The sequence below is a fragment of the Suricata suricatta genome, chromosome 13 (genome assembly GCF_006229205.1).
Source record: "Suricata suricatta isolate VVHF042 chromosome 13, meerkat_22Aug2017_6uvM2_HiC, whole genome shotgun sequence".
Lineage (NCBI taxonomy): Eukaryota > Metazoa > Chordata > Mammalia > Carnivora > Herpestidae > Suricata > Suricata suricatta.
The window spans coordinates 11,468,397-11,496,065 of NC_043712.1; the positions used below are offsets into that span (position 1 = coordinate 11,468,397).

The 27,669-nt window shown below is 38.5% G+C and overlaps 3 protein-coding genes across 8 annotated transcripts in view; all 3 read left to right on the plus strand.

Moving 5' to 3' along the window:
* Positions 1 to 5,997, plus strand: part of ZBTB26 (zinc finger and BTB domain containing 26) — a 24,441-nt gene extending 18,444 nt beyond the window's left edge. For all 4 annotated transcript variants that reach the window (XM_029920029.1, XM_029920031.1, XM_029920028.1 and 1 more), the window contains one exon: positions 1,641 to 5,997. In XM_029920029.1, coding sequence (XP_029775889.1) covers positions 1,651 to 2,976 — 1,326 coding nt within the window. In that variant the 5' untranslated portion in view covers positions 1,641 to 1,650 and the 3' untranslated portion in view covers positions 2,977 to 5,997. The remainder of the gene's footprint in view (positions 1 to 1,640) is intronic.
* Positions 1 to 12,949, plus strand: part of ZBTB6 (zinc finger and BTB domain containing 6) — a 21,011-nt gene extending 8,062 nt beyond the window's left edge. Inside the window, exons 2-4 of the mRNA XM_029920032.1 lie at positions 6,926 to 7,098; positions 8,251 to 9,571; positions 12,428 to 12,949. Coding sequence (XP_029775892.1) covers positions 8,260 to 9,528 — 1,269 coding nt within the window. The 5' untranslated portion in view covers positions 6,926 to 7,098; positions 8,251 to 8,259 and the 3' untranslated portion in view covers positions 9,529 to 9,571; positions 12,428 to 12,949. The remainder of the gene's footprint in view (positions 1 to 6,925; positions 7,099 to 8,250; positions 9,572 to 12,427) is intronic.
* Positions 12,950 to 14,563: 1,614 nt separating this feature from the next.
* The window catches only part of RC3H2 (ring finger and CCCH-type domains 2), a 50,397-nt gene continuing 37,291 nt past the window's right edge, over positions 14,564 to 27,669 (plus strand). For all 3 annotated transcript variants that reach the window (XM_029920129.1, XM_029920130.1, XM_029920131.1), the window contains exons 1-4: positions 14,564 to 14,738; positions 21,501 to 21,798; positions 23,914 to 24,031; positions 26,939 to 27,172. In XM_029920129.1, the coding sequence (XP_029775989.1) occupies positions 21,568 to 21,798; positions 23,914 to 24,031; positions 26,939 to 27,172 (583 nt within the window). In that variant the 5' untranslated portion in view covers positions 14,564 to 14,738; positions 21,501 to 21,567. The remainder of the gene's footprint in view (positions 14,739 to 21,500; positions 21,799 to 23,913; positions 24,032 to 26,938; positions 27,173 to 27,669) is intronic.

The window sequence follows — 27,669 nt, forward strand, 5'->3', positions numbered from 1 at the left end:
AAGCACAGCTGGTTGTCTCGTGATCCTCAGCTACAGTGTTGATGAATGCACAAAATTCAAGGTAAATTTATTGATGCCCTGAGATTGTTTCTCAAGAGTAGAGCTGATATATCTACTGATGTCACAGAAGACTGCTATATAAACAGAGTGCCAGTTTATTTTTTTTTATAATGACTGATGGACTGGAATTATCATGTTGGCATAGCTAATTCCTCCTTCCCTATAGAGAGACACATGGGAAGCCAAGTTACCAGAAAATCATTTAGAGAGTATGGAATCAAAACATAGAGACTTTCTTCAAGGAATTGCTATATAAAGGGACAGATAGGCAGAGAGTTTGGCAAAGACACATTCTCCATGGTTGAATGTGTTACGCCAGTGTTTACCGTAATTATTACGAGGTTTACTGATGTTACTTCATCAGTTTATACTCAAAGGTTAGTCTTCATCTAGGAGACAATGGGAAGTCACAGAAGGATTTTAGGCGGGAGTTAGATATAATCAGAGCCAACATTTTTGAAAGCTGACATGTGGTGTAGAAGTTGGATGAGAGGGAACAGAAGCTGGAGCCCAAGGAACATTTATTGACCCTATTCTAGTAGTACAGTGGTGAGTAATGAGAGATAAAGAGGGATAAAAAAGAACAGAATCTCTAAGTCATTCATTTGATCTACTTTATTCCTATTCAGATTCCCACCAGGTGGCTCATCGCTTTTTCTGTATCAAATATTTTATTTACTTTCTATATCAAGAAATGTTTGAGAGTTATATTTGTTCAAAATGCACAAGATAAAGACCTGTGCCTTTGACACTGTGTAAACATTGTCCCTTTAAGTCTGTGACTTTCAGCTTATTGCAAATGCTTGTATGAATAAATTCACATCAGTTTAAATAGAAGAGGGTTTACCAAGGAATGGGGCAAGCAATGTCATTGTAGTTCTTTAAAATAGAAAGCAAAGAGGGGCCCCCGGGTGGCGCAGTTGGTTAAGCATCTGACTCTTGATTTTTGGCGCAGGTCATAATCTCATGGTTTGTGAATTCAAGTCCCACATTGGACTCTGTGCTGGCAACACAGAGCCTGTTTGGGATTCTCTCTCTTCCTCTCTGTCTGCCCCTCTACTACTTGTGCTCCCACCACCTCTCTCTCATAATAAATAAATAAAACTTTTTAAGAAAGAAATTATTTTAAAAAAATAGCAAAGGAAAACGTCTTGTCTTTGAAGAAGCAGGTTTTCACAGTATCGTGCAGAAGAAAACAGTTACTTCCTTATTACTTGTTGGGATGTTTGTTGTTTGTTTTTGAAATCTGATAGAATTCTGATTTGAGAAGGGAAAAAAATGCTCTTGGATTAACTCAAGCACTGTTCTTGTATTAAGTATCTCAAGTTGAATGGATGCCAAGCTATTTACACTGATACATGTCCACTCCTCAGGTACAATTGACACTTGATATTGGTAAGGAATAATTTTTAACAGCCTTTGAAAGCTGTTACACTAGCTTCCTCTTGCAAGGAAAATATCATTTGGATACATACAAAGTGATTATGACAACACAAATTTGTTTTTGGAAGGAAAAATCCAGGTTTCTTAATTGTTTGAATTTTCTTTAAATTCATCCTTTTTACATTTCTGTTCTTTAGGTCTGCCAAAATGTCTGAAAGATCAGATCTCCTTCACTTCAAGTTTGAAAATTATGGAGATTCAATGTTACAAAAAATGAACAAATTAAGAGAAGAGAATAAATTTTGCGATGTTACAGTTCTCATAGATGATATTGAGGTACAGGGGCATAAAATTGTGTTTGCTGCAGGTTCCCCCTTCTTAAGAGACCAGTTTTTACTGAATGATTCCAGAGAGGTGAAAATCTCCATATTGCAGAGTTCCGAAGTGGGGAGACAATTGCTCTTATCCTGTTATAGTGGTGTGCTGGAATTCCCTGAGATGGAACTGGTCAATTACTTGACTGCTGCAAGCTTTCTTCAGATGAGCCACATTGTAGAACGGTGCACACAGGCCTTGTGGAAGTTTATAAAGCCAAAACAACCAATGGATAGTAAAGAGGGATGTGAACCACAGAGTGCTTCTCCCCAGTCAAAAGAACAGCAGGGAGATGCCAGAGGCTCCCCAAAACAGGACTCACCTTGTATTCATCCATCTGAAGACAGTATGGATATGGAGGACAGTGATATTCAGATTGTTAAGGTAGAATCTATTGGGGATGTATCTGAGGTTAGAAGTAAAAAAGATCAGAACCAGTTTATTTCTTCTGAACCCACTGCTTTACATTCATCAGAGCCCCAGCATTCCCTGATAAATTCAACTGTGGAAAACAGAGTAAGTGAAATAGAACAAAACCATCTCCACAATTATGCCCTCTCTTACACAGGCAGTGATAATATCATCATGGCCTCAAAAGATGTCTTTGGGCCTAATATTCGAGGTGTAGACAAAGGCCTACAGTGGCATCACCAGTGCCCAAAGTGTACCAGGGTGTTTCGTCACCTGGAGAACTACGCCAACCATTTAAAAATGCACAAACTCTTTATGTGTCTACTCTGCGGCAAGACTTTTACTCAGAAAGGCAACCTTCATCGACACATGCGTGTGCATGCCGGCATTAAACCTTTCCAGTGTAAGATCTGTGGGAAAACCTTTTCTCAGAAGTGTTCCTTACAGGATCATCTTAACCTTCACAGTGGAGATAAGCCCCATAAGTGTAACTATTGTGACATGGTTTTTGCACATAAGCCAGTTTTGAGGAAACATCTTAAACAGCTGCATGGCAAAAACAGTTTTGATAATGCCAATGAAAGAAATGTGCAAGACCTCACAGTGGATTTTGATTCTTTTGCATGTACAACAGTCACAGACTCTAAAGGGTGTCAGCCACAGCCTGATGCAACACAGGTCCTGGATGCAGGTAAACTGGCCCAAGCTGTCTTGAACTTAAGAAATGATAGTACTTGTGTGAATTGAGTACGGGCTTTATGCTCACAACTTAGAACTGACTGAAAATGTGGCAATAGTCTTGAATCTTTTTAGGAGTGATTTTGCTAGTTTGACTTCTCCAAAGCCTCTGTGCAGGTTGTAGGGGTGAGTCAAAGCACTAACAGACCAGGCAACTTACCACTTGGAGTGGTCTTGCCTTCCTTTTGCCCTCTCCCATTTTGTGTTTTGAATTATTTATCCTGTGATGTCTGTTTTACTTTTCTAAGGAGTATTCCATTTGTCTACCTAACATTGACTTTTGTTTTAGACCGACACTAGTTTAGGCTTTTCACTGGGCACATTCTGAGGGTACCAATAAGTTAATAACATCACCTACGGTCCACTAATAGATGCTGTGCTAAGAGAAGTGTATAATATTTTTCTTTGGCAGAAAATGGGCTGGATATAAGATGATACTGCTCTTGGCCTGAATATGTGAAACAACTTCTCGCTGCCTATTGTTAATTGCCTATTGATAATGAATCTGCCTCCTACCATTTGTACTTGTCTTGGAGCTGGCCATGAAGTATTTTGGGTCATTTTGTACTCTTTTCAACAGTATTATAGCCCAACTTCATGTCACTGTGTTTTTCACATAGACCAGAGTACGATGTTCTCAGCAACACCTACAGACAAATAGTTAGGAATCAGCATGAGAAGCATAATTAACGAAGGATAGAAGTATAATTTATAATAGCACTTACATGGGGGGTCTTCCCAAAAAGAAGCCAAACGCTTATAATTAATGTGTATCTTATTTGTTGATGCTTTTCAATCAGGATTGCCTCAGGCACACATAAAATGTGCTCAAGTATAATGGTCTCTCTCAAAAGGGGCTATTTGGGAGTCAGTCTCTGGACTGTTTTAGAGGTTAGCCATCCAAAAGGTGAGTTTGGCCTTCAGAGTTTTGTCTGTTGTATTGTAATAATCTCTGTATCCTCATTTCTTCATGTACACTAGTTTCTAAGATGGATGAAAAAAGTGGATCACAGAAGGAGCAATCAGGTTTTTGCATTCAGAAAATCCTAAAAAGGTACATAGTCCCACCTTGCCATGTTTGATAGGTCACTAGTACAGAATTGATCTTCCAATATGGAAAAATACGATTGTTTTTCCTAAAGCACATGTTATAGTTGAGAAAGAAAATTTTGAGTCTTAGTAGTTTCTGACTCATGACTTAGATTTAGGTAATAGGAGTCTTAGGGTCCCTTAGGGAATATTTAAGCGACCATACACTCCACCTCTTATTTAAGCTGGGGTATCCAAAGCCCAAAGAGGTGGCCTGGCCAAGGGTGGCCAAAGTAGAGAAGTGACTAAAAATACAAGCTAATGTCTCCTTATTTCTCACTATCTCTTAGCTTAAAAAGATTTAGTACATGATTAATACAAGAGTATTATTATCAGCAAAAAGCTCCTAGTTTGTGCTTCACTTTTTGGAATCCCTGTTGGCTTTTTGCACAGCCCCGATTTTACAAACAAAACATCGCAGGAAGGATGTATTTTTGTTAATTATTTTTTGGTTAGAATGAATATTATATTCTGCTCAAGCAAGTGATTGATTTGTTAGGTGGTGGTCAGGGAGAAAAAAGACAAGTAAGAATAATGTGAGAAGGAAACAAATGTGAATCTGATTTTGTCTGGAAGCAGTGTTTATTTAGTTTCCATTGGGATTTTCTGTTTCTATTTTTATTTTATTTGAGCTATGAGAATGCATGTACAGATAAACCAAAACTTGAGTTTAATGTGAATAGTCATAGGGAATTCTTCGAGCTGTTATAATTTGATGCATTTGCATGTGAATCTGATTTGAGGCATAATTTCTACCTTTTGTTAAAACCCTTAAAATGAGAATAAAATTGAGTGATAAGACTAATAGGTATCTTATGCCTAAAGTCACTCATTTTATGGTCTAATGATGCTACCTAGCATTCTGATTTTTATATGATCCAGCCAAAGAGTACCAGTTCTATGCAACAATGAGACATTAAAGTTAATCAGTGTTTCTCTGAACATCATTTCATCATAGGGAAATTTGAAGTTGGAGTGCTTCCTTTGCTTACATTCATGTCCTGTTTTTGTTACTGGTTTGAAGACTAAAAGGCATGAATTCAATAAGATTGGTCTCTTTGGTTGGAAACTATTTCTGGGTTCATTCAGTCATTTGAGAAACATTTATTGGGTACCTTTGTTGCCAGGCACTATGCTAGATACTGAGGATACGAAGGTAAGATTGCTAAGGTCCCTGCCCTCACAGAGCTATTGGTCTCATGTGGTCTCAGACGGTCTGATGTGGTCTTAGATAAGGTGATTTTATACTAGGAGTAATAAAATGCCTTGCTTTCTTTGATCACTTAAAATCAGCATCTTGATTTTTTTTTTTTATCAGTAAAACTGGTTCTCACCTTTTGCAACTGCAAACCACTAAAGTGATTTACAGTCTCCTCCATTTTGTGGCTGGAGAGATATTCTGTTTCTGTGAGACATTTTCTTAATTTTGCTGGGACTTGACTTTTCTCCTTCTTTATACATGTTTCTTAGATTGTATTTCAAAGTGGTCAAGTTACTGATATCAAATACATTTTATAAGGGAAGATGACTTTCAAAACTAGTCCTATTCTTATAGAGGAGGAAGGTTTTTTAAACCTTAGTCATTCTGCATTTGTATTTTATGGATCCCCAGGATAACTAAAAAGGACTCTCTTTACCATAGTTCGGTTTTTAAAGAATTACCGTGTCACCATTATTTATTTATTTAATTTTAAAGACAAACTCCAAACTGAAGTGGCTCTGAGGTAAATCAGATGTGGTTTTGTTTTAGTTTCTTTATTAGAAGATCTATAAATGGTGACCAGTGGCACCACTTCTAAAATATTGTCCTAAACAAAAACCAGAATATTTTATTTCAGCTGGTGAATAGCTGTTCTAAGTCTGTTGTATGTTAGACATACTATGAACTACCTCTTCACTTATTATGAGGACGTTTCCTTAATAAAAAGTGTGACAATTAAATCTCTGGTGTCAGTGGTTTCTTTTTTTCTCTCCCTACTTTTCTTTTCAATTGCCTTAATTTGAAATGCTTTCTTCACTCCTATTGTTTAAAACACATCTTAATCATACACGCAGAGCTTGGCTTTGGAAGCAAATCTGGTTAACTAGAAATTGTTAGTAGGGTCAGTTACTTCCAGGAGAACCTGTTGACTGAAGGGGTAGAGCTACTGCTGTTAAGAATTGATTCAGACATAATTTCATTTGGCAAATACCTGATGCCTACTCAGTCTAGATTTCGGAAATGCGAAAATCATAAATCACTGTCGTAAATACCTCCAACCAGATGGGTCACAGATTTCAATACAAGGTATGATAAATTGCAACAATGAAGGCAGCCAAAGAGTTTACAGGCTCCTAACTAGGAGCCAACTAATTCAAGGGCAGTTCAGGATGGCTTCAGGGATGACATGACTTATGAACGAGATTTTGAAGGATAAGTGGGAGGAGGGATAGGGCACGTGGGAGGAGGCAGCCCCAAGAGTTTAAATAGAAGGCCCGGGTTTGACTAGAACTGGCGGATGGGGAGAGGGTGCGTGGGGAACGGGGACACGCGAAGGATTGGTAAAATGAAATCCGGAGGTAAGGAGCCAGATCTTGACGGTCATTAGCTAGACAATCGAGAATGCTGATCCTCATGGCAGTCTCCTCTCCTTTCCCCTGCCACCTTTAAAACTGTAGAAGGCCGAGTGTGGAAAGAACCCGGCCCGTAACAACCCACGAGGGCCTCCCAGTGGTTCCGGCGCCGGGCATTCCGACAGGTGTACCCCAGCCTCATAACCCGTCTGCGAGTCGGTCGTTGGGGAGGACTCGCGAAGGGGAACGGCTCGCGTGCCGAAACGGGCTAGAGAGATGAGAATTGCCGGAAATCGGGTTCTCTCTGTCATTCCAGGAGCGGGGGTAGTGAGGAAGGGAGACTGTCTCAGGATGTCCTTCCGGGACGCCAGCCCACCCCCGTGAGGAGCGGAGCTAGTTGACACCGGATGTGTTTCCTCCCAGGCTAAGTCCACCTTCCGGCCTAGGCCGCAGCTGCTGCGGAAAGCTGGGCTCTGGCTCTCCGAGTCGGTGAGTTAGCGCGACGGGGACGGGCCGGTGGGGAAGTCTAAAGAGGGCGAGGTGGAGGAAGACGGCAGCTAGGCGCGGCCAGGGAGGCTGGACTGGTGCCCAACCATTTGGGCGACAGGGCCTGTGGTCCTGGCGGGCTTAGCTCGGGAAGAACCCCGTGTGCGGCGAGCTGCAGGATCTTCCAGGCCTTCTGGGGGCCGGCTCGGTTCAACAGATGTTCCTGCAGCAGCGCCTGCTCTGTGCCGGCCCCTGTGTTCGCTGCGGGAACTCAGATGAACCAGGCACCTTTCCGTGGTGCTTTGGGAGCAACTGACTGTTGGGGAGACAGAAGGAGGAGTCACAGCAATCTTAGGTGATTTGGGAGGCTTTAAAGAGCCAAATCACTAGCTGGGTAGAGGAACTGGAAGCGCAAACATAACATGTGCAAAAGTGTATTCGGGTGTTCTTGTCCGGGCAGTGGTGGAAATCTCAATGTGGAAGGAGCTTAGATGAAAAAGAAATCGAGAAAAGATAACGCCTTAAAGATGGTTAGGACCGAATCGTGAAGAATCTTCTATCTGCTAAGAAGGGTAGGCTGTTCTGGAGGTAGAGAAGAGCAATGGAGAATTTAAAGTAGAAGGTGGGGGGCGGGGGGACACTTAAAAAGATGTTAGTTCTGATAACACTGAGGAGCCTAGGGAATATGGGAGAGTGTGGTATCAAGGATACCTGTTGGAAAGCCTTGCAATGGTCCCCCGGGAAACAAAACCAGGACTGCAGTACTGATGGGGAATAGGAAGCCTGGAGATTACATTAAGGTTTCTAATGTGGGAAACTATGTTAAGTCCCTGTACTAGTGGCCATTAACAGTGTCCTGGACCACAGTATAGATAAAATTTAGCCAAGAAGAAAAAACAAACTGTTAAGTACAACTCGGTGTAATAAGTACTGTAACAAAAATATGAAAAGTGTGTTAAGACATCATAGAGAAATGCATTCTAATTTCCTGGGTTGTAAGATGGTGGCATAGGGGTTCACTATTCAAACCTAGATTAGAATTTGAGTCTTCTCTTACCCAATTCAGGTTTGGGATTTTTTTGTTTGTTTTTACCATCCCAGTGTAGGAGGGCATTTCCTATATTTACATAAATATTTGTGTTTTATTTTGCTTAGATTGCGACCATGGCTGCTGAATCTGATGTTCTGCACTTCCAGTTTGAACAGCAAGGAGATGTAGTCTTGCAGAAAATGAATCTCTTGAGACAGCAGAATTTATTTTGTGATGTGTCAATTTATATTAATGACACCGAGTTCCAGGGGCACAAGGTGATTTTGGCTGCTTGCTCCACTTTCATGAGAGATCAGTTTTTACTCACGCAGTCAAAACACGTCAGAATCACCATCTTACAGAGTGCAGAAGTTGGCAGAAAACTGTTGCTGTCTTGCTATACAGGAGCACTTGAAGTTAAAAGGAAAGAGCTTTTGAAGTATTTGACTGCTGCTAGTTACCTGCAGATGGTTCACATTGTGGAAAAGTGCACAGAAGCTTTGTCAAAGTATCTGGAAATTGATCTTTCTATGAAAAATAACCAGCATACCGACCTTTGTCAGTCCTCTGATCCAGATGTTAAAAATGAAGATGAAAATTCTGATAAAGACTGTGAGATAATTGAAATTTCAGAAGACAGTCCCATAAACATAGATTTTCACGTAAAAGAGGAAGAAAGCAATGTTTTACAGTCTACAGCAGAGTTGACACCAGAGAGAAAGGAAATAAAGTCACCAGAGCTGTCTTCAGTAGATATTGGTTTTAAAGATAATGAAATTTGTATCCTCCATGTGGAATCTATCAGTACCGCTGGTGTAGAAAATGGGGAGTTTTCACAGCCTTGTACCTCTTCAAAAGCAACCATGTATTTCCCTGAAACCCAGCATTCATTGATCAATTCCACTGTTGAGAGCAGAGTGGCAGAAGTTCCTGGGAATCAAGATCAGAGCTTATTCTGTGAGAATACTGAAGGAAGTCATGATACAGTGAATGAGATTCACAACCTGGAGGATGCTTATTCACTGAGGCACCAGTGCCCCAGGTGTCCCCGAGGATTTCTTCACGTTGAAAACTATCTGCGCCACCTGAAGATGCATAAGCTGTTCCTGTGCTTACAGTGTGGGAAAACATTTACCCAGAAGAAAAATCTGAACCGGCACATTCGAGGGCACATGGGCATCCGGCCCTTTCAGTGCACTGTGTGCTTGAAGACCTTTACTGCCAAAAGCACCCTTCAGGACCACTTGAACATACACAGTGGAGATCGCCCATACAAATGCCACTGTTGTGACATGGATTTCAAGCACAAATCCGCCCTCAAAAAGCACTTAACCTCTGTCCATGGCAGAAGTAGTGGTGAAAAACTACCCAGGCATGATCTCAAAAGCCAAAATCTACTATAACTAGAACCCCATCTTGCTTTGTACACCCGTATCATTCTGTTAGGCAAGTTTTTCTGTAGAAATGCAGCATCTGTTATATTGCATTCCCCCCTGCATCTTTGGGTCTTAATTTTGGTCTGCCTACACATGTTATTCCTTCTGAACTTCTACCACCAGTTCCAAAGTGTGGGAGACATGATAAAGCTAATGGGATGCTGTCTTATCTCATGTATTATGTCTAGAGATACCACTATCTCCTGCGGTATATCTAGAGAAATACTGTTCCTCTCTTAAATATTCTTGAGTCTTGTGACAGAGGATCCAGCAGTATTTCTAGATTGTGATTTTGAGTCTAGATAAATGATATAAATTTAAAATCCCAACCATATAATAATTTTTAGGAATTAGGATAACAGGAAGAGAACATAAACTTAAAAAAATGTACTATAATCCATTATTAGTTCTTTGTAGTTTTAGGGAGTTTTTGTGTGTATGTGTGTATGTTTTGTTTTTTTAAACAAACTACTGTTGGATTCTAAACTAAGCACCAAGGTACTTGTTTTAAACTGTGAGGGAACACACTTCAAATTCACTTGGGAGAAGCGGAATTTCCTTGTACATGGGCTAATCTTCCTTAAAATGATGTTTCCATAATTTGAGTATACATAATTTGAAACCACTGGGCCCAACTTTCTTAATTTTATTTAATACAGTTGTATTTAGTAATTTTATGACCAGTGAAATTATACCATTGACGTGAAGCTCTGAAAATTTTCTTTTAGAAATCCCAATTTTGGCTCAGTCAGTTAAAGATCTTCAGCTCAGGTCATGATCTCATAGTTTGTGAGTTTGAGCCCTTCGTTGGGCTTTCTGCTGACAGGTTGGGGCCTGGAGCCTACTTCAGCTTCTGTCTCCTTATCTCTACTCCTCCCCTGCCTATGCTAGGTCTCTCTCTAAAAAAATAAATAAACATTAAAAAGAATTCCAACTTTACCAAAAATATTCTACTGTTTTCTTTTTAAAAATTATTTTATTTTTTAGTTACCATGTAGTGAAACTTACCTTTGTTTTTGGTCTACGTGTTTATGAATTTGAACACATATAAATTTGTGCAACCACCACTATAATCACCATACAGAACATTCCATCATCCTTAAAAACTCCCTTATGATGTCCCTTTTTAGTCAACTCCTCCACCTATCTCTAAACCCTGGCAATAGTTCCCCATTGTGTAATTTTGCCTTTTCTGGATTGTCAGAGTGTAATCTAGTACTCCCTTGTGAGATTATTTTTTCACCACACAGAATGACATTGAGATTCATCCATGTTGTGTGTATTTTAATATTTATTCCCTTTTTGACTTTATTTTTTTTGAAAACCTTTTTTGTGATGTTTATTTATTTTGAGAGATTGAACAGGAGTAAAGGAGGGGCAGGGAGAGGGAGAGAGAGGATTGCAAGCAGGCAGTGCAGAGGCTGATGTGGGGTCAGTCCCACAATCTGAGATCATGAGCCAGTCAGCCGAAATCAAGAGCTGGACTGTCAACCAACTGAGCCACCCAGGTGCCCTTTTTTACTTTAAATTGGTCATGTTTATTAGGTTGTTGTCACTAGATGAATAGTTTAAATATGGCTAGCTACTAGTGTTCTTTAATTATGAATAGCCGCCTTTTTTTTTTTTTTATGTTTTATTTTTGATACAGAGAGAGACAGAGCATGAGATGGGGAGGGGCAGAGAGAGGAGACACAGAACCGGAAGCAGGCTCCAGGCTCTGAGCAAGCTGTCAGCGGGCCTCGAACCCACGAATGTGAGATCTGACATGAGCCAAAGTCAGAGGCTTAACTGACTGAGCCACCCAGGCGCCCCATGAATAGCCTTCTTTACATTAATGCAAGTTTCTTTTACCACATGGTGACAAAAATCCTAACTGTCCCTAGAGTTTTATTCTATCTTTCCAGAAATGTGCCAAAAGCAAAACTATAACTGTATGAATATTTTAGAGTAATATTTTTTATTGTGTTATGAGCCATTGCTCTCTACTCTCCCTGTGTACAAATAACACAAAACCTTTAATGTCATAACAAAGTTTAAAATCTATTGCAGGGCAAATCATATTCTAAAATGCAGGAACTACTTTTAGTAAAGAAGCCTGACTGGATACATCTTATTTTCAGAATGTTCTATTCCTCCTCTACTCACCTTAGCTTTATGTAGAATTTCTACTATATTTAGGTTCTGTTGAAGCCCTTTCACATTTGAAAATGTAATATACTTTGTACCATTTATAAGAATTTTGTGATTGATCACATGTTAATTATTGTAAATGTTAAGTACCCTTTTTCGTGATACTTTTGGGAAAAATATTCTCCATAGAAGTTTAACTCCAGGAGAGACTTTAAAGAGTCCAACTCTCATCTTTGGTAAGAAAACCAACTTCATAACCCTTCCCACATGTCACTGCTCAGTGACATTGGACAGGTCCTGTCTCAGTTTTTCTTAAATTTATATGTAAAACAATAACTTCGAACTTGGTAATTTCTAAAATCATTTCCAGGTCTAAAATTCTATGATTTTATATTTAAATCTTCCTGAGTTCCTGAGAACAGAAAAGAGGGGAAAGCAAGACAGCAGAGTTTTGTGTCTTCATGAATGTTGCTATTTGAGTACTACTTTGGAGACAGAATTTTTCTAAAGTAAATAGTGTTTTTCTTCCACTGGAGAATATAATAGTACAACATTTAGTTTTCTTTCCCATTTGACCTACTATTGGCCATTTGTAGGTATGAAAGCATTTTTCTTTCAGAAATAGTTTGTGATTGAAGTACTTGTTTTGCTTCATAGGATGCAATTTTGTGGGGGAGGGATGGAGATGGGAGGGAAGGGTGAAAGAATAGTAATAAACTGCTTTTTTTTTTTATAGGAATTGGTATCTACTATCTTTGATGTTTGAAAAAATTTACGGTTGAACTATGTTTAAGTTTTATGTGTGCCTTGTAAGATTCTTGTGATACTTTTGGTAAGCACTTTGAGATATTTGCTTGGGGGGAAGGGTTGTTTTGTGAAAGTGATGGTTGTTATTTATTTTTATTTATTCCTGTCCAGTAGCACACAGTGATCTCAACATTCCTAGAGAGTGTCTGTTTGCATGATGTATATAAATAATTCCAGGAAAATGGAATCTTTTGAAAAATGCAGGTATGGCAAAGTAAAGTGCTGAACTCATTCATTAAAACATTCACTTTTACTTGTTTGTTTTTCAGATATGATGGGGGAAAATGCAACATGTTTGGGTTCAGCCTCTTCATTAACTGCATTAACGTATAAAAGATCTTGGAAAGGTAGTTGTTACTTTGGTATCAGAAAATCCTTGCTGTTTTTCCTTGGATGTAACTATTCTATATGTTTACATAAGAAAAAATAAACTGGATATGGGAATAGAGAACTTTGCGTTTTGTCTACATCTGTGAATTTTATGGAATAAAACTATTTCTTCTGGCTGTTAATTCACTCAGCAAATATTTATGGGAGTCCTTACAGTAGTACTAGTAGTTAGATATACAAACAAAACTCCTTGCTTTCATGAAGCTTGTATTTTACTGGAGAGAGAAAAATAGTAAACAAGTAAAATCAATGTATATCAGATTTTTAAAACAGAGTTGGAAGAAATAAAGTAGGGATAGGGAGTGCCAGGGAACAGAAATTGGGATTGTAATATTAAATGTGAGGTTAGGCCACCTGTGAAAAATATTAGCAGAGTGTCATATATACTATCCAATACAATGAAAAACATAAATATATATGTATCCAATTCTATCTAGTTGAATGGAAAACAGTGGAACAAATGAGCCATTACTGAGCACCTTTCTCTTGGATTGGCATTTATGTCATAGGAGAGAATGAAAGGATGCAAATGCATGGAAGAAAAGTCCTTGATTTGATCAACAAATATTTTTTGAAAAACTGATGTTTCCCTGTCATGCTGGCAATATAATAGCAATAACCATAAATATACATATATTGAGCTTATTGTAGCTTATAAACTACATGTCCATATGTCTAAAATTGTACTGGATTTACTTTCATGCATGCCTTTGTTGGACATCTGTTTTCATACTGAAAAGTGCCTTCAGTTTACAGTTCATGACCATTTTCTTAATCTGTATTGTTCAGTTTCTCAGTAACAAAGAGTACATAGTATAAATTTTTTAGGATTATTTTGATGAATGAGCTATAAAGTAAATGGTAAAAACAACTTATCTGGCACATGATAAGCAGTCCATAAATACTAATTCCCTTATTTCTAATACTAGTCTGTTTCTTCATCTAGAAAAACAATAGGAATAATTTCTACTTCACAGCTTGCTGTGAAAAACCCTTCAATAAATATTTATTGAGATATTAATGCCAGAATTTGTGCTTGAATTTTGAGTTCTTCCAGATTGTGAAGAACTCATATTTCTCTGTATTAGATACCTGTTAGTGCCTGCCAAGGAAATGCTGTTTTTGTTGTTGTTTTGGTTTTTTTTTTTTTAAATAGGGAAGTTGGCAAATAGGTGAAGGGATTGGGGGAATGAGTCAGTATATAATTATGGGAGACTGCGTGATATAGATAAAACAGATTATGCTCAAAAGAAAGCACTTCTTTCTTGATGTGAGTCAGACACTGCCTCACAACAGTGTCTAGAAGGCTAGCTCAAGGTGCTGATGAAGGTGCAGGGAGTTTCCCATCAAACCTTTCGGCTCGCCTAGCCCTCCTAACAGCACCTCCCACAGTGCTCCGCGACTCCCCAGTCACGTGACGGGGTTGGTTAGGCTCGACCAGAGGGAAGCTGATGCGCAGTCCAGGTGGCGGGGGCTACTACTCTTTCCTTCCACCTCCCTAACGCCCTGTCTTGTGTGATCTCGCGTGAAAGGGGGAGTATCTTCTCGCGAGATCTAGGTCGGGATCCCTCCAGGACCGCCTCCTTGGAGAGGAGGAGGAGGAGGAGGAGGAGGCGGAGGCGGAGGCGGAGGCGGAGGGAGAGGGAGGAGGAGGAGGAGGAGGAGGAGGAGGCCCCGTCGCGGCCTCCGCCGCCGCCAACGGGGCTGTCCCTATAGCTCCCGATGGAGTTGGAGGTCGTGAAGCCGCCGCCGAGCTCTGCCCCGGCGAGACGAGGCGCCTCCGTCGCCAAGCCGCGCCGTCGCGGGGCTCCCGGGAGCGGCCCTTAGCGACCCCGCCCGGGCCCCCACAGGTAGGGCGGGGGCGGGCACGATGCGGCTGGGGCCCTAGCTTGGGTCCCTAAGTCCCCGGCGGTCGGGCGGGAGACCGGTCGCAGCCTGGGGCCTATGTGCTCGTCGTCGTCGGTGCCCCGAGTGTTGGGAACTGAGGGCCGCACCTGACACTCGGACCGGGCCCGGAGTCCGGGGCCTGCGGAGGCCCCTTTCCTTGGTAGGGCTTTTTCAATACCGTGCGCCCGGCGCAGATGGCCACCTCCCTTCGACACCGGCCGAAGGGAAGCCTCTGACCCCTAAGGAACCCACCCAAGCAAAGGCCAGGGTTCTCTCTCCCTTTTCTACCCCACTTCGCAAGAGGGATTTGGAGGAGGACCTCGAAACCAAGTCCTCTCCTAGCTTTTCAGCTGTCTCGGAGCTTCCTGAGATCCCAGCGTAGGGATGGTGGAGGCGATCTGAGTGGTAAATAGGGACCATGGCCAAACAATGCCCTGAGAGGGCTTAACCTCCTGGGAGGGAGATAGCCGGACCAGAGTGGTTGCACTGTGGATGTGACTGACGGTCCTTTGGCATGAAGTGTGGCCAGGGAATTCTGCTATGGCTTTCTTCTTTCCCTCTTTCATTTTTCCTTCTTGGGGAAGCCTCTTAAGGAGACTCTTCCACCATCTTAGAAGAATGGTAGAAAGCATCTTTGTTTCCCAGAAGCAGCTCTACTTTTCTCTGCCCTTAGCTTTCTGGAAGGGAGAAGATGAGAGTAGCTGTCATTTGCATCCTTCTAATCACAGAGGAGTTTAAGATACCGGCATGTAGAACCTTGACACCAAAATAGTCTCAAGTAATCACTGACATAAAGTAGATCTAATCTCATGATTCTCAACCTGTTTTATTTTTTTCTAATAACCTCATAGGTTCCCTTCTTTTAGTTCCTACTCTCCCCTTACCTGGGCCTCTTCTTTTTAATTCCTTATTTCCCCCAAACCGCTGTGATTAGAATGACTTTTTATTCCAGATAAAGTGCTTAAGTAGTCTTTTTTCCATTTTTGTATTAGTCAAACTATTAGGTTCCAATAGGGACTTTTGATTAATCTGAGGTTGCTAACATTGCTTCACTACACTGATATAATTTCACCCAAAAGCAGAGAAACAAATGTTTTAGTTAGCCTGTGCAGCTTTTTTTCTAGTTAAATTTACAAATTTAGTAAAGGCTTCTTCAAACATTAAGAAAAGTTCGTGGCCTCTGGCATTATTACCTTTTTAAAAATCTATCTAAAAAGCTACACCACTTTTCTAACATCTCTTTCTTGTGTTTACTTCCACACTTAATTTTTGAAGAAATAGAGGTCATAAATCCTGTCAAAGACCATTTTTAAATGTTGCTATTTTTGTCAATTTGGAGATTCATGTTTTCTAAATTTTAGAGTTTGGAAAATTGCTAGCACAAAATGATAAACGTATATCCCAAACATGTTTAGAAAAAGCAGATGTTAAAATTCGACTTGCCTCCTATTCTTTGAAGATTTAATTGTAGTCCTGTTCATTAGTGCATCCTTTGAGTTACTCCTGATCTGTTATTACTGTTGTGTTGACCTGACATATAAGACTTATGTCCTTTGTTCATATGTTTTCATTATTTCACTTTCTGCTTTTGTAATTTGCTGTGTCTTCCAGTTTGAAAAAGCTAACAAAAATTCTTTGGAGGGGGGAAGCATTGTTTTTAACACAAAATTTTGTATTCAGAAGTAGAACTTCAACAACATTGTATACAGTATCTAAGAATGATAAATAAACTTATTACAAGGCCTTATTATAATAAGCACTTATTGTTTTGGTTGGACTGTGTTGAAGTTTCACTTTCTAGTTATGGAAAAAGGAAGCATGTGGTAAAATAAAGCTAGCTGGAAATTAGAAGTAATGTTTTGCATCCTGTCTCATAAATGTTGTGAGGCACACCTTTATATTCCTTGGGTTTTCTAGTTTTGTGAAAACTTCCTACGTGTCGTTTTGACTTTCACCTCAAAGTATTATTTTGTAATTTTAAGCATCGTCCAGTACAAGCCAATAGCCACATGTGACAGTTGAGCACTTGCAGTGTGGCTAGTGTGAATTGAGATGTGGTGTAAATGTAAAATAAACTACACACTAGATTTCAAAGACTTATAAAAAAAAAAGAATGTAAACTATCTTAGTAATTTTTTACATTGATTACATGTTGAAATGGTATTTTGGGAAGATTGGGTTAAATTATTGAAATGGATTTCATGTGTTTTTCCCTCTTTTAATATGACAACTAGAAAACTTTAAATTACTTGGCAGCTCACATTGTGTTTCTGTTAGCACTGTTTAAAGCATCACTGCTCTTCTGAGAAATAAATTATCTGAATCAAAGTAGACACATGAAAACCAAAAATTTCCTGACAGTATCATCTTGCAATCAGAATAATCAAAAAGGCTAATAAGAAGGACTTTGGTAATATGAAGGATAAAGTTATCCAGTGGCCATTATTTGGCAGGCAGAAGTAAGTTCTGTCTCAAAAATAAATAGTGTTTATGTCTTGTCATTACTAATGTAAAACTTTATTGGTTATATTAATTAAAATAGAAAATTATCGCATTCGTGTTCTATTAGACAACACAGAAAGTGAAATTTCATACTGATTAAAAAACTGAGTTCAACCTCATAGTGGATTTAAGAAAGAACAAAAACTTGAGTCCTGTATCTTTCCTGACTTATACTAAAGTCATTTATATTAGCAGTCTTTAAATTCCTGTTTCTCTAGTGCTTTTGGTATGTTTGAGTGCTAAGTTTTATTTTTTCCAAGTTTTCAATGTTTTTATTGATTTTTGAGAGAGAGAAAGAGAAAGAGACAGCCAGAGGAGGGTCAGAGAGAGGGAGACACAGAATCTGAAGACAGGCTCCAGGCTCTGAGCTAGTGGTCAGCACAGAGCTTGACGCGGGGCTCGAACCCATGAACCGCCGGGATCATGACCTGAGCCAAAGCCGGACGCTCAACCAACTGAGCCACCCAGGTGCCCCAAGTGCTGAGTTTTAGAGTTTGCAGATTATTTCCATTGTTTTCTTTTTTTTTTTGTTTTTTTTTGCTTGTTTTATAGGTTAAGGTCTCAATTATACCTAAGATGCTTTAAATGTAATTTTTGAAGTCCAAAACTAATTATTTGTAAGGTTTCTGAATTGAGAAGTACTTTTCATTTCAGTAGCTTAAACTCCTCATATGAGTAACTAAAATGAAAACAATGAATGTCTTAATTAATAAACTTAAGCCCTAATGTTCATGTTTTTATGATGAGAATTGTAAAATATTAGTTCTTTAATTATTACAATAGTGAAAGAAACACAAACTTTATTCTGGCATTTTAAAATCCGGTGACCTAGTCCAGAACTGGCTGCATAATATCTTGGTGGACTAATAAAAACTGAAAGTAGTTAGCTGGTATGCAGTTTGCTCTTAGTAAAGCAATGTGTAATTTGTATCATATGAGAGATGTCTATTAATTACTCTTCCTATTTTACAAGTTAGTATTTATAACAGGGAACTTAAAGCCTGAAAAACTACTTGAGGAAAAATCTGTCTACCTTTAATGTAGTGTTTCTTCTATGCTTTATCTTATTATCTTTCTTCAAATTTACTAATAACTGAAATTAGTTAATACAAGTAATTTAATTAGAATGTTTTTCTTAAATAGTCTCTATATATCTAGAGTTGTGGGCTTTTCGTTTTTTACTTGTGGGTGTTTTAGTCCATTTTATCTCAGTTTGAGATGTTTTTGGGAGTATCTTCAGGTTGAATACTTACTCATTAACTAAATGTTAATAGTAATTTAGACTTCTATAGAGTTAATTTATGATAGACTTATTAGTAAAAATCTAGAAATTTTACACACTGGTATATATTCTTAGCTTTGCCATGGCTCATTTAGATGCTTTTCAAAATAAATGATAAAGAGGGGCACTTGGGTGGCTCAGTTGGTTAAGCATCCAACTTCGACTCAGGTCATGATCTCATGGTTCATGGGTTGGAGCTCTACATTGGGATTTGCACTGACAGCTCAGAGCCTGGAGCCTGTTTCACATTCTGTCTGCCTCTGCCCCTCCCCTGCTTGTGCTCGCACTCTCTCTCTCTCTCTCTCTCACTCTCTCTCACTCTCTCTTTCTCTCTGTGTCTCTCTGTCTCTCTCTCTCAAAAATAAACATAAAAAAATATATAAAATAAAATTTAAAGACCGTGGTCTATTTACAATTTTGTTATGAAAATGCTTTCTAAGTAAATGTTTACAGAGTGCCATTTTTATTTTTCTAATTTTTTTTAATGTTTTTTATGGTTTTTTTTGAGAGACAGAGAGAGACAGTGCGAGCAGGGGAGGGTCAGAGAGAGACACACATGCAGAATCTGAAGCAGGCTCCAGGCTCCTAGCTAGCTGTCAGCACAGAGCCCGACGCGGGACTCGAACCCAAAAACTGTGAGATCATGACCTGAGCCTAAGCCGGATGCCCCACAGAGTGCCTTTTTTAAATGAATGAAAGTTCTGCCATCACCAATTAAACATTTAAGTGGACTATATAAACTGCTTCTGTGTTTTAGATAAAATTTTGTCTTCATCTTAGTTGAGGAATCTAGAATTTATTGATAACAGTACTTAAGAAAAACTTTTTTAAAAGCCTTTCCTTATGTCTTATTACATAAGGAAAATTGAGTAATTATTTTCCTGTCAGAAAGTTAGAATCTGACACATAGCAGGAGAATTTGGCAGGACTATTGACAAATTTTGGCAGAATTTTCTTTTTTTTAAGATAGTCAATTTCTACTAGAAATTGTATTAATTTCAGTATTAAAAATACAGAGGCATCTGGTGTTCATAGACATAGAAACACATATAGGATGTTATAACATAAAACTATCAAGTATATTCTGGAGTAGTTTGAAATACTGAAAACTAACAGGTAAGAGAAAATAAGAAAGAGTGTTATATTTAGTTCAAACTTAAATTCCCCCCATCCCCAGTTTACTAATGTAAAGCATTTCAGGATGATCTTAGAAAACTAAATAAGGAAAGAGTATTTGCTGCTAGTTTCCTGTTACCCTGTGGCTGTGATACTCTAACCCACAAAATTAGCATTTCCAAACAGGTGGCCATTATGAAAAAATAGATGCAGTATCTTGTTTTGATAAATATTTTATTGGTTCAGGTTATTAATTAAATTAGGGCTCTCAGTAGTAGATTTAAGATAAGATGCATTCTTCCTCAGAGGCCTTTTCCTTGTATAATTGTGCAGTCTGGAAAATGGAACATTTAATAGTTTCAGGAAATGATGTGTTCACCTGTTTAGTGCACATCTCTAAAGTTGAAAGCAAACTGGTTTTATTGATGGTGTTAATAGGGGTGGCAATGGACAAAATAAATAGAACTTGCAAGATTTGACTAGTTTAAAAATAAAGATATTAGGCACTTTGCATTAGAGCTGTTTGAGGAGAAATTTGTACAGGGAGCTTTTTATATAACAAGCCCAGTGATTCATTTACCAAGATATATTTTTTAAAACCTTAGTTTATGTGACTATAAAAGCACAATAAAGGCTAACAGAATTCTTCATTTCGATGTGGCGATACTGGAGAACCAGTTACATACTTTTCTGTCTTGAATCTGACTGTAGTCTTAAACATCTAATTCCTGTGGAACTAAGATATCTGGGTTGGTAAACATTCTTATGAAATAAAGTATTGGCTGTTTAATTGCCCTAAATACCTGGATTTCTTGTTCACCAGAGTGCCTTTGTCAGACTTACGTAATTTTTGAATTGGAAGATATGTAAAATTTGTGAAATGCAGAATGTTCGTTAGGTATCTGAAGATTTTAAATTAGAGCACAGTATAGTTTTGGTGCCAGATACTTTATTTTATTAAAAATACGGCATATACATTTTAATTGTAGGGGGAAAATCAATCATTTTTTCCATGTACCTTTTAAGCATATGTAAAGATAAAAATTTATATTTTGCTTTTTTTCTGCTTAGAATTATTAGATTAGAATATTCTTCTAAATCTTTATCATTGGACTTGACGGTTTTGGGTTGCACATATATATCTTACTAAGTGGTGTGTTTTGTCAGAAGTATTGTAGGGAGCCACGTTCTAGATTTGTAAGACTTTTTCTTTTGGACAGATTGCTCTATCATCATAATCTCACATAGTTTGATTTTCATTACCTCTGTTAGCCTCCTAGTCAAGTCTTGATCAGAGATTTCCTCTTTTGTGAAGCTGCCAAGTTGCACATATCCTTGACTGACTTTGTCATTCAGGTGGCTGTTTTTTCACACTTGACTCACTGCAGTATTCTTTGGATCAATAGTTTTCAAAGTCCAATAACTCTTAAGCCATTTCTTAATATATTTTAGGGTAGTAGCTATCCTAAACACCCAAGCAATCCAAAGTAATTTGTGTTCCTAAAAATGAAATATGGAAAGTTAATCCACTTATTTGATGTGATCATTAAGAAAAATACATGGAAAGCTTTAATTGTCTACTGTTATTTGAAAAACCAATATAAATGCATGTAGTTGAAAAGGACACTATTCAGATACTGTTTCTGGACAGAATTTCAGAAATTTAACAAATTCCGCAAATAGATTTAAAGATACAACCAAAGCACATAAAATTATTCCGAATGTTTTAGGTTTTGAAGCTATGAATGTTGACTAAAGCAGTTAATTAACTCTTAAAAGGTGAATGATGAATATGTGGTTAATTCTTACTTTTGTCCATTTCCAGCTCACAAAACACTACACAGCAAAATAATGATCTGCTAGACTGCTAACCCGAGCATCCAGCTTCCACAATGCCTGTGCAGGCAGCTCAATGGACAGAATTTCTGTCCTGTCCAATCTGCTATAATGAATTTGATGAGAATGTGCACAAACCCATCAGTTTAGGTTGTTCACACACTGTTTGCAAGACCTGCTTGAATAAACTTCACCGAAAAGCTTGTCCTTTTGACCAGACTGCCATCAACACAGACATTGATGTGCTTCCTGTCAACTTCGCACTTCTCCAGTTAGTTGGAGCCCAGGTAAGCTTTCAAGATTGTACGAATTTCAGGGGCACCTGGGTGGCTAAGTTGGTTGAGTGTCCAACTCTTGATTTTAGCTCAGGTCATGATCTCACAGTTTGTGAGTTCCAGACCCACATTGGGCTCTTTGCTGATAGAGCAAAGCTAGCTTGGGATTCTCTCTCTTCTATCTCTTTCTCTGCCCCCTCCCCTGCTCACTCGAGTGCGACCTCTCGCTCTCGCTCTCTCTCTCTCTGTATCCCTCAATAAATAAAGAAATAAATAGATAGGATTTTACTAATTTGGCATATGCAGTAATTACAGAACTTTGTTCATTGAAAGGTACGTCTCTCTGTCTCCCTCAATAAATAAAAATAAATAAGTAGGATTTTACTAATTTGGTATATGCAGTAATTATAGAACTTTGTTCATTGAGGGGCACGTGTGTCTAGTGATACTTGAGACATAAAAAATACTCAGCATACCTGATACCATGATTGTATTCTGCAAAAGATTTTTTTTAGATAATGTCATAAATCCTTAGGCAAAACCGTAAATTTCATTATAGTTCTATATTTCATTGTATTCAATGCTGTGGTCAAAAAAAATTTTTTTGCAGTGATTTTGGTAGTGGGGCACTTGGGTGGCTCAGTCAGTTGTATGTCTGACTTCAGCTCAGGTCATGATCTCACAGTTTGTGAGTTCGAGCCCCACATTGGGCTCACTGCTGTTGGCCTGTCAACATGGAGCCTGTTTCAGATCCTCTGCCCCTTACCCGCTTGCGCTCTCTCAAAAATAAATAGTTTTTTTTTTAATGTTTTATTTATTTTTGATACAGAGAGAGACAGAGCATGAGAGGGGGAGGGGCAGAGAGAGGAGACACAGAACTGGAAGCAGGCTCCAGGCTCTGAGCTGGCTGTCAGCACGGAGCCTGACGCGGGGCTCGAACCCACGAACGTGGGATCTGACCTGAGTGGAAGTCGGAGGCTTAACCGACTCAGCCACCCAGGCACCCCAAAAATAAATAGTTTTTAAAAATAAGTGATTTTGTGGATAAGGAACATTTTTCTTTTAAGTTTATTTATTTGAAAGAGAACGCAAGCAAGGGGATAGACAAAGAGAGAGGGAGAATCCCGAGCAAGCTCCTCATGGTCAGTACAATGCCTGACATGGGGCTTGAACTCAGAAAACCGTGAGATCATGACCTGAGCTGAAATCAAGAGCTGGATGCATAACAGACTCAGCCACCCAGGTGCCCTAAGGAACATAAAAAAAATTTTTTTTATGTTTGTTTATTTTTGAGAGAGAGAGAGAGAGAGAGAGAGAGCACTAGTGGGGGAGGAGCAGAGAGGGAGGGAGACACAGAATCCAAAGCAGGCTCCGGGCTCCAAGCTGCCAGCACAGAGCCCGATGCAAGGTTCAAACCCACAAACCATGAGATCGTGACCTGGGCCAAAGTCAGACACCCAACTGACTGAGCCACCCAGGTGCCCCTCCAAGGGACATTTTTTAAATAATCATGTATAAGCATTTATTTATTGCATCATATGAAAAGAAATGTAATCAAAAATTTGTCCAGCTATCAACGAACTTGGACCCTCACATGGAGGTTTTGGGATTTTCTTTTTAACTTTACTAGACTTTTAAGATAATACTACAAATGAGAAAATATGGCTTATTTATATTTATATAGAGAGAAAACCAGTTTCCAGAGATCTGTAACAAATTCTGTATAGTTTCTTTGGTTCATGTGTTATAAAATCAATATTTCTTGTTTATAATCATCTTACTGAGTCAGACCAAGACCCTAGATTCATAATAATTTCCATTAAATGACAGCCTGTTTTACTTTAGGTATGATGGTAAATATTAAATGTCTGTCATTACCAATTCTTACCATAGCTCTTTAGATAGTTATTATCCCCATTTTACAGGTGAGGAAGAATATGAAATTCTGTACATCATGCACTATAATTTAAAGCAAGAAAGTGAGGACTTTTCTGATTAATCATTTCTTAGAAAATTCAGTGAATTGAAAATACTCCATTCTTGGGACAGCTGGGTGGTTCAGTCGGTTGAATATCCAAGTTCCATGAGCTGGATAAATGTATTTCTTGCACTTTTCTTTGTTTTTAGGTACCAGATCATCAGTCAATAAAGTTAAGTAATCTAGGTGAGAACAAACACTATGAGGTTGCAAAGAAATGTGTTGAGGATTTGGCACTCTATTTAAAACCACTAAGTGGAGGTAAAGGTAAGTTCATAAAAAGTGTTTGTATTGGTGAGCAGGACTTGGTAATACATTTACTTTCAAGGACTTGATGTTGATACCCTATTAAATAATTTTAAGTTTTAAGAAATGAGTTTGGGGAATTCTTAGGAAAACTTTTTGATGAAGAGCATTGTATTTTTTTCTGAAAATAGCCAATATTGTTATTAATTTAAGAATTCGTCAGACACTACATATTGAGTGAATATAGTATTTATATTCATTAATAGTTTTGTGACAGAATATTAATTTTAATAAGTCCTACTAAGACAATTTCATGTATTCGTTCAATTTTATTTAACACTTAGGGTGGTTAGGGTCCCTGCCTTTACAGAACCCTCAGTCAGTTGGGGGAGATAGGCATGTAAAGTACAATAAGTTATTTTAGGTGTGATGACAGAAATATAATTCTGTTTTGTTCATCACTGCACACCCAGTGACCAGCACATCATAATGAATCAGTTAAGTACTTCTCTTACACTTGCTCTGTGCTTCACATTCATTGAACAGATCTCTAACGACCATGTACTATGTACCAGGCACTATTCTAGTACTTGGCATACAGTAGTGAAATGCTTGCCCTCATAGCACTTACATTTTAGAAAATGGAGAAAATATAATCAGTAAGTATAAAAAGATTATGTAATATGTTATAATTGATCATTGTTATGAAAATAATACAGTTAGAGGAATCAGAAATGTCAGAGTGAGGGGACAAGGGCAGATTGCAATTTTACATAAAGTGGTTAATGTTGGCCTCATTAAAAAGGTAGCTTTTAGGGGTACCTGGGTGGCTTAGTCGGTTAAGCATCTGGCTTCGACTCAGGTCATGATCTCACAGTTCGTGAGTTCGAGCCCCGTGTTGGGCTCTGTGCTGACAGCTAGCCCAGAGCCTGGAGCCTGCTTCAGATTCTGTGTCTCCTTCTGTCTCTGACTCTCCCCTGCTCGCACGTCTCTCTCTCTGTCTCTCAAAAATAAATTAAAAACATTAAAAAAATTTTAAGGGTAGCTTTTAAACTTGAGATGAAAGAGGTGAGGTAGTTAGCCATGTAGATTACTGGGAAAAGTCTTCCACACGAAGGCAATAACAAAGTCCTCAAGGCATGCCTAGCATCTTCAAAGAGCAATAATAGGAGAGTGTGCCTGGAGCAGTGTGAGTGAGGGGGAGAACAGTGTGAGACAGATGAAAAGAAATAGGCCAGATAATGTACAGACCTGCAAGCCATGTTAAAGACTTGAGCTTTTATTATGAGTAAAACTGGGGAGTCTCTGTAGGGTTTTAAGCAGAGGAGTGACATGATCTGACTAATGATTAAAGGATTTCTCTAGCTGCTCTGCTGAGAAGGCAAGGTTAGGAGCAGAGTATGGGCTTAATAAGCTAATAGAACAAGGTTAGTAGCCATGGAGGTAGTAAGAAGTAGATGGCCTGAATATACTTTGAAGATTAAGTCAAGAGGATTTCCTAAATTATTGGACATAGGGCATGAGAGAAAGAGCAGAATCAAAGAGGACTCTTGGGTTTTAGGGTCTGCGCACCTGGAAGAGAGGTTGCCATCAACTTAAGGAACACTGTAGGTAGATGAGGTTTAGATGGGAAGATCAGGAATTAAATTTTAGTTGTGTTATGTTTGAGATGTCAAGTTTTCATTTATATGCAATTGAATAACCAGTGGGTGTATGTTAAGGAATGAGGTATAGAAGTTGTACCTTCAGGAGTTATTAACATATGGATATAGTATTTAAAGCAATTAATAAGATTGGCTAAGATCTTCTAAGTAGTGAATGCAGATAGAAAAGAAAACAAAAACTGGATCCTGAGGCCTTTTAACATTAAGTTAGGAAGAAAAGATAAAATCAGAAAAGAGTGGGAAAAAAAGAAAGGCACGAGAATGGAGTGTTTTGGAAGCCAAGTATAGAATATGTTTAAAGCAATTAGGCGTGGTCCTCTGTGTTGAGGGCTGTTGAAATGTCAAGTAAGGTAAGAACAGAGTTGACCATTGATTTAGCAAAGTGGAGGTAATTGTCATGAGAAGAGCAGTTTTGATGAAGTGACAGTGGCAACAACTTAATTGAAGTAGGTTTTAAAGATTGTGAAGCAAGGAATTTGTAGATCATGAATATAGACAACTTTAGACAATTTGCTACAAAAAAGAAGAAAGAAAGGGGGCAGAGCTGGTAGGCAAAGAGAGATGAATAAAAAGATTTATGGGGCACCTGGGTGCCTCAGTTGATTATGCATCTGACTTTTAATCTCTGCTTAGGTCATGATCTCAGGATCATGAGTTTGAGCCCCATGTTGGCATCCATGCTGGGTATGTAGCCTACTTTAACAAAAGAAAAAAAGATTTATTTATTTTCAGGATGCTTGTTTTTATGGAATGCTGATGAAAACTATCAAATAGAAATGGAAGAAGTGATGTGGGAGAGAGGGAAGAATTGCTAGGGCATATCCTTGTGTCAGGAAAAGGGAGTATGATCCAAGAGCTTGCCATTAAGTTATAGGCTAAACATCGTGTATGTAATAGAATAGAGCTGTTATTAATCATTACTTTTAGATTATGCTCTGTATTTAAGAGTCTCTTATGGTTTCTCCCTCTCTGTTTTTATATTATTAAACTTTTCATCAATGATTGGAGAACAGACTAAATAAACCCAAAGTACTCTTTTGAGGGACACCATATGACCCAAAGAACAGAATACCTAAATAAAATTTGAAGTAACTAAAAGTTAGACTCCTGTTACCACAAACTAGTAAGAAACAGCAACAGAATACTCATGTTAAAGTCTCTTACAGAGGACTCATTACAAATTATGGCTTCACAGTTAAATACAGATAATGAAAATTGACTTGTCTTTTTTCATTGAAGAACCTTTGTTTCCTTTTTCTTAAAGGTGTAGCTAGTTTGAACCAGAGTGCACTGAGCCGCCCGATGCAAAGGAAACTGGTGACACTTGTAAACTGTCAACTGGTGGAGGAGGAAGGTCGTGTAAGAGCCATGCGAGCAGCCCGTTCACTTGGAGAAAGAACTGTAACGGAACTAATATTACAGCACCAGAATCCCCAGCAATTATCTGCCAACCTATGGGCTGCTGTCAGGGCTCGAGGATGCCAGTTTCTGGGGCCAGGTAGGACAGATCACTACCTTGTCTTTCTTACTGGCTAGAGGATTCCAGTCCTTAGAGTTGGTTGAGAATCCCCTCAGCCTAACTTCACTTATATAAACAGATCTTGACATAATTAAAGATAAACCAGTTTTTTATCATAATCTATGTATTAGTGCTATAGTATTTTAGAATACATTTCTCATTTAATCTTTCGCAGCCTTCAAAAGAAGTGACACAGATAGAATTTTACAAATTAAAAAACTGAGTTAGAGAGGCCTAAGATTATACAGGTTGTAAGTAAAGGAAAAATAAAGTTGTTATATATATGTATAAATAAAAATAAAAGTTGTATATATACACATGTATATGTATATATACACCCACAAGCATACACACACACACACACAGTCTTTTTTTTTATGTTTATTTGTTTATTTTGAGAGAGAAAGATAAAGAGCACGCAAGTCAGGGAGGGATAGAGAATGAGAGAGGGAGAATAGCAAGCCGGCTCCATGCTT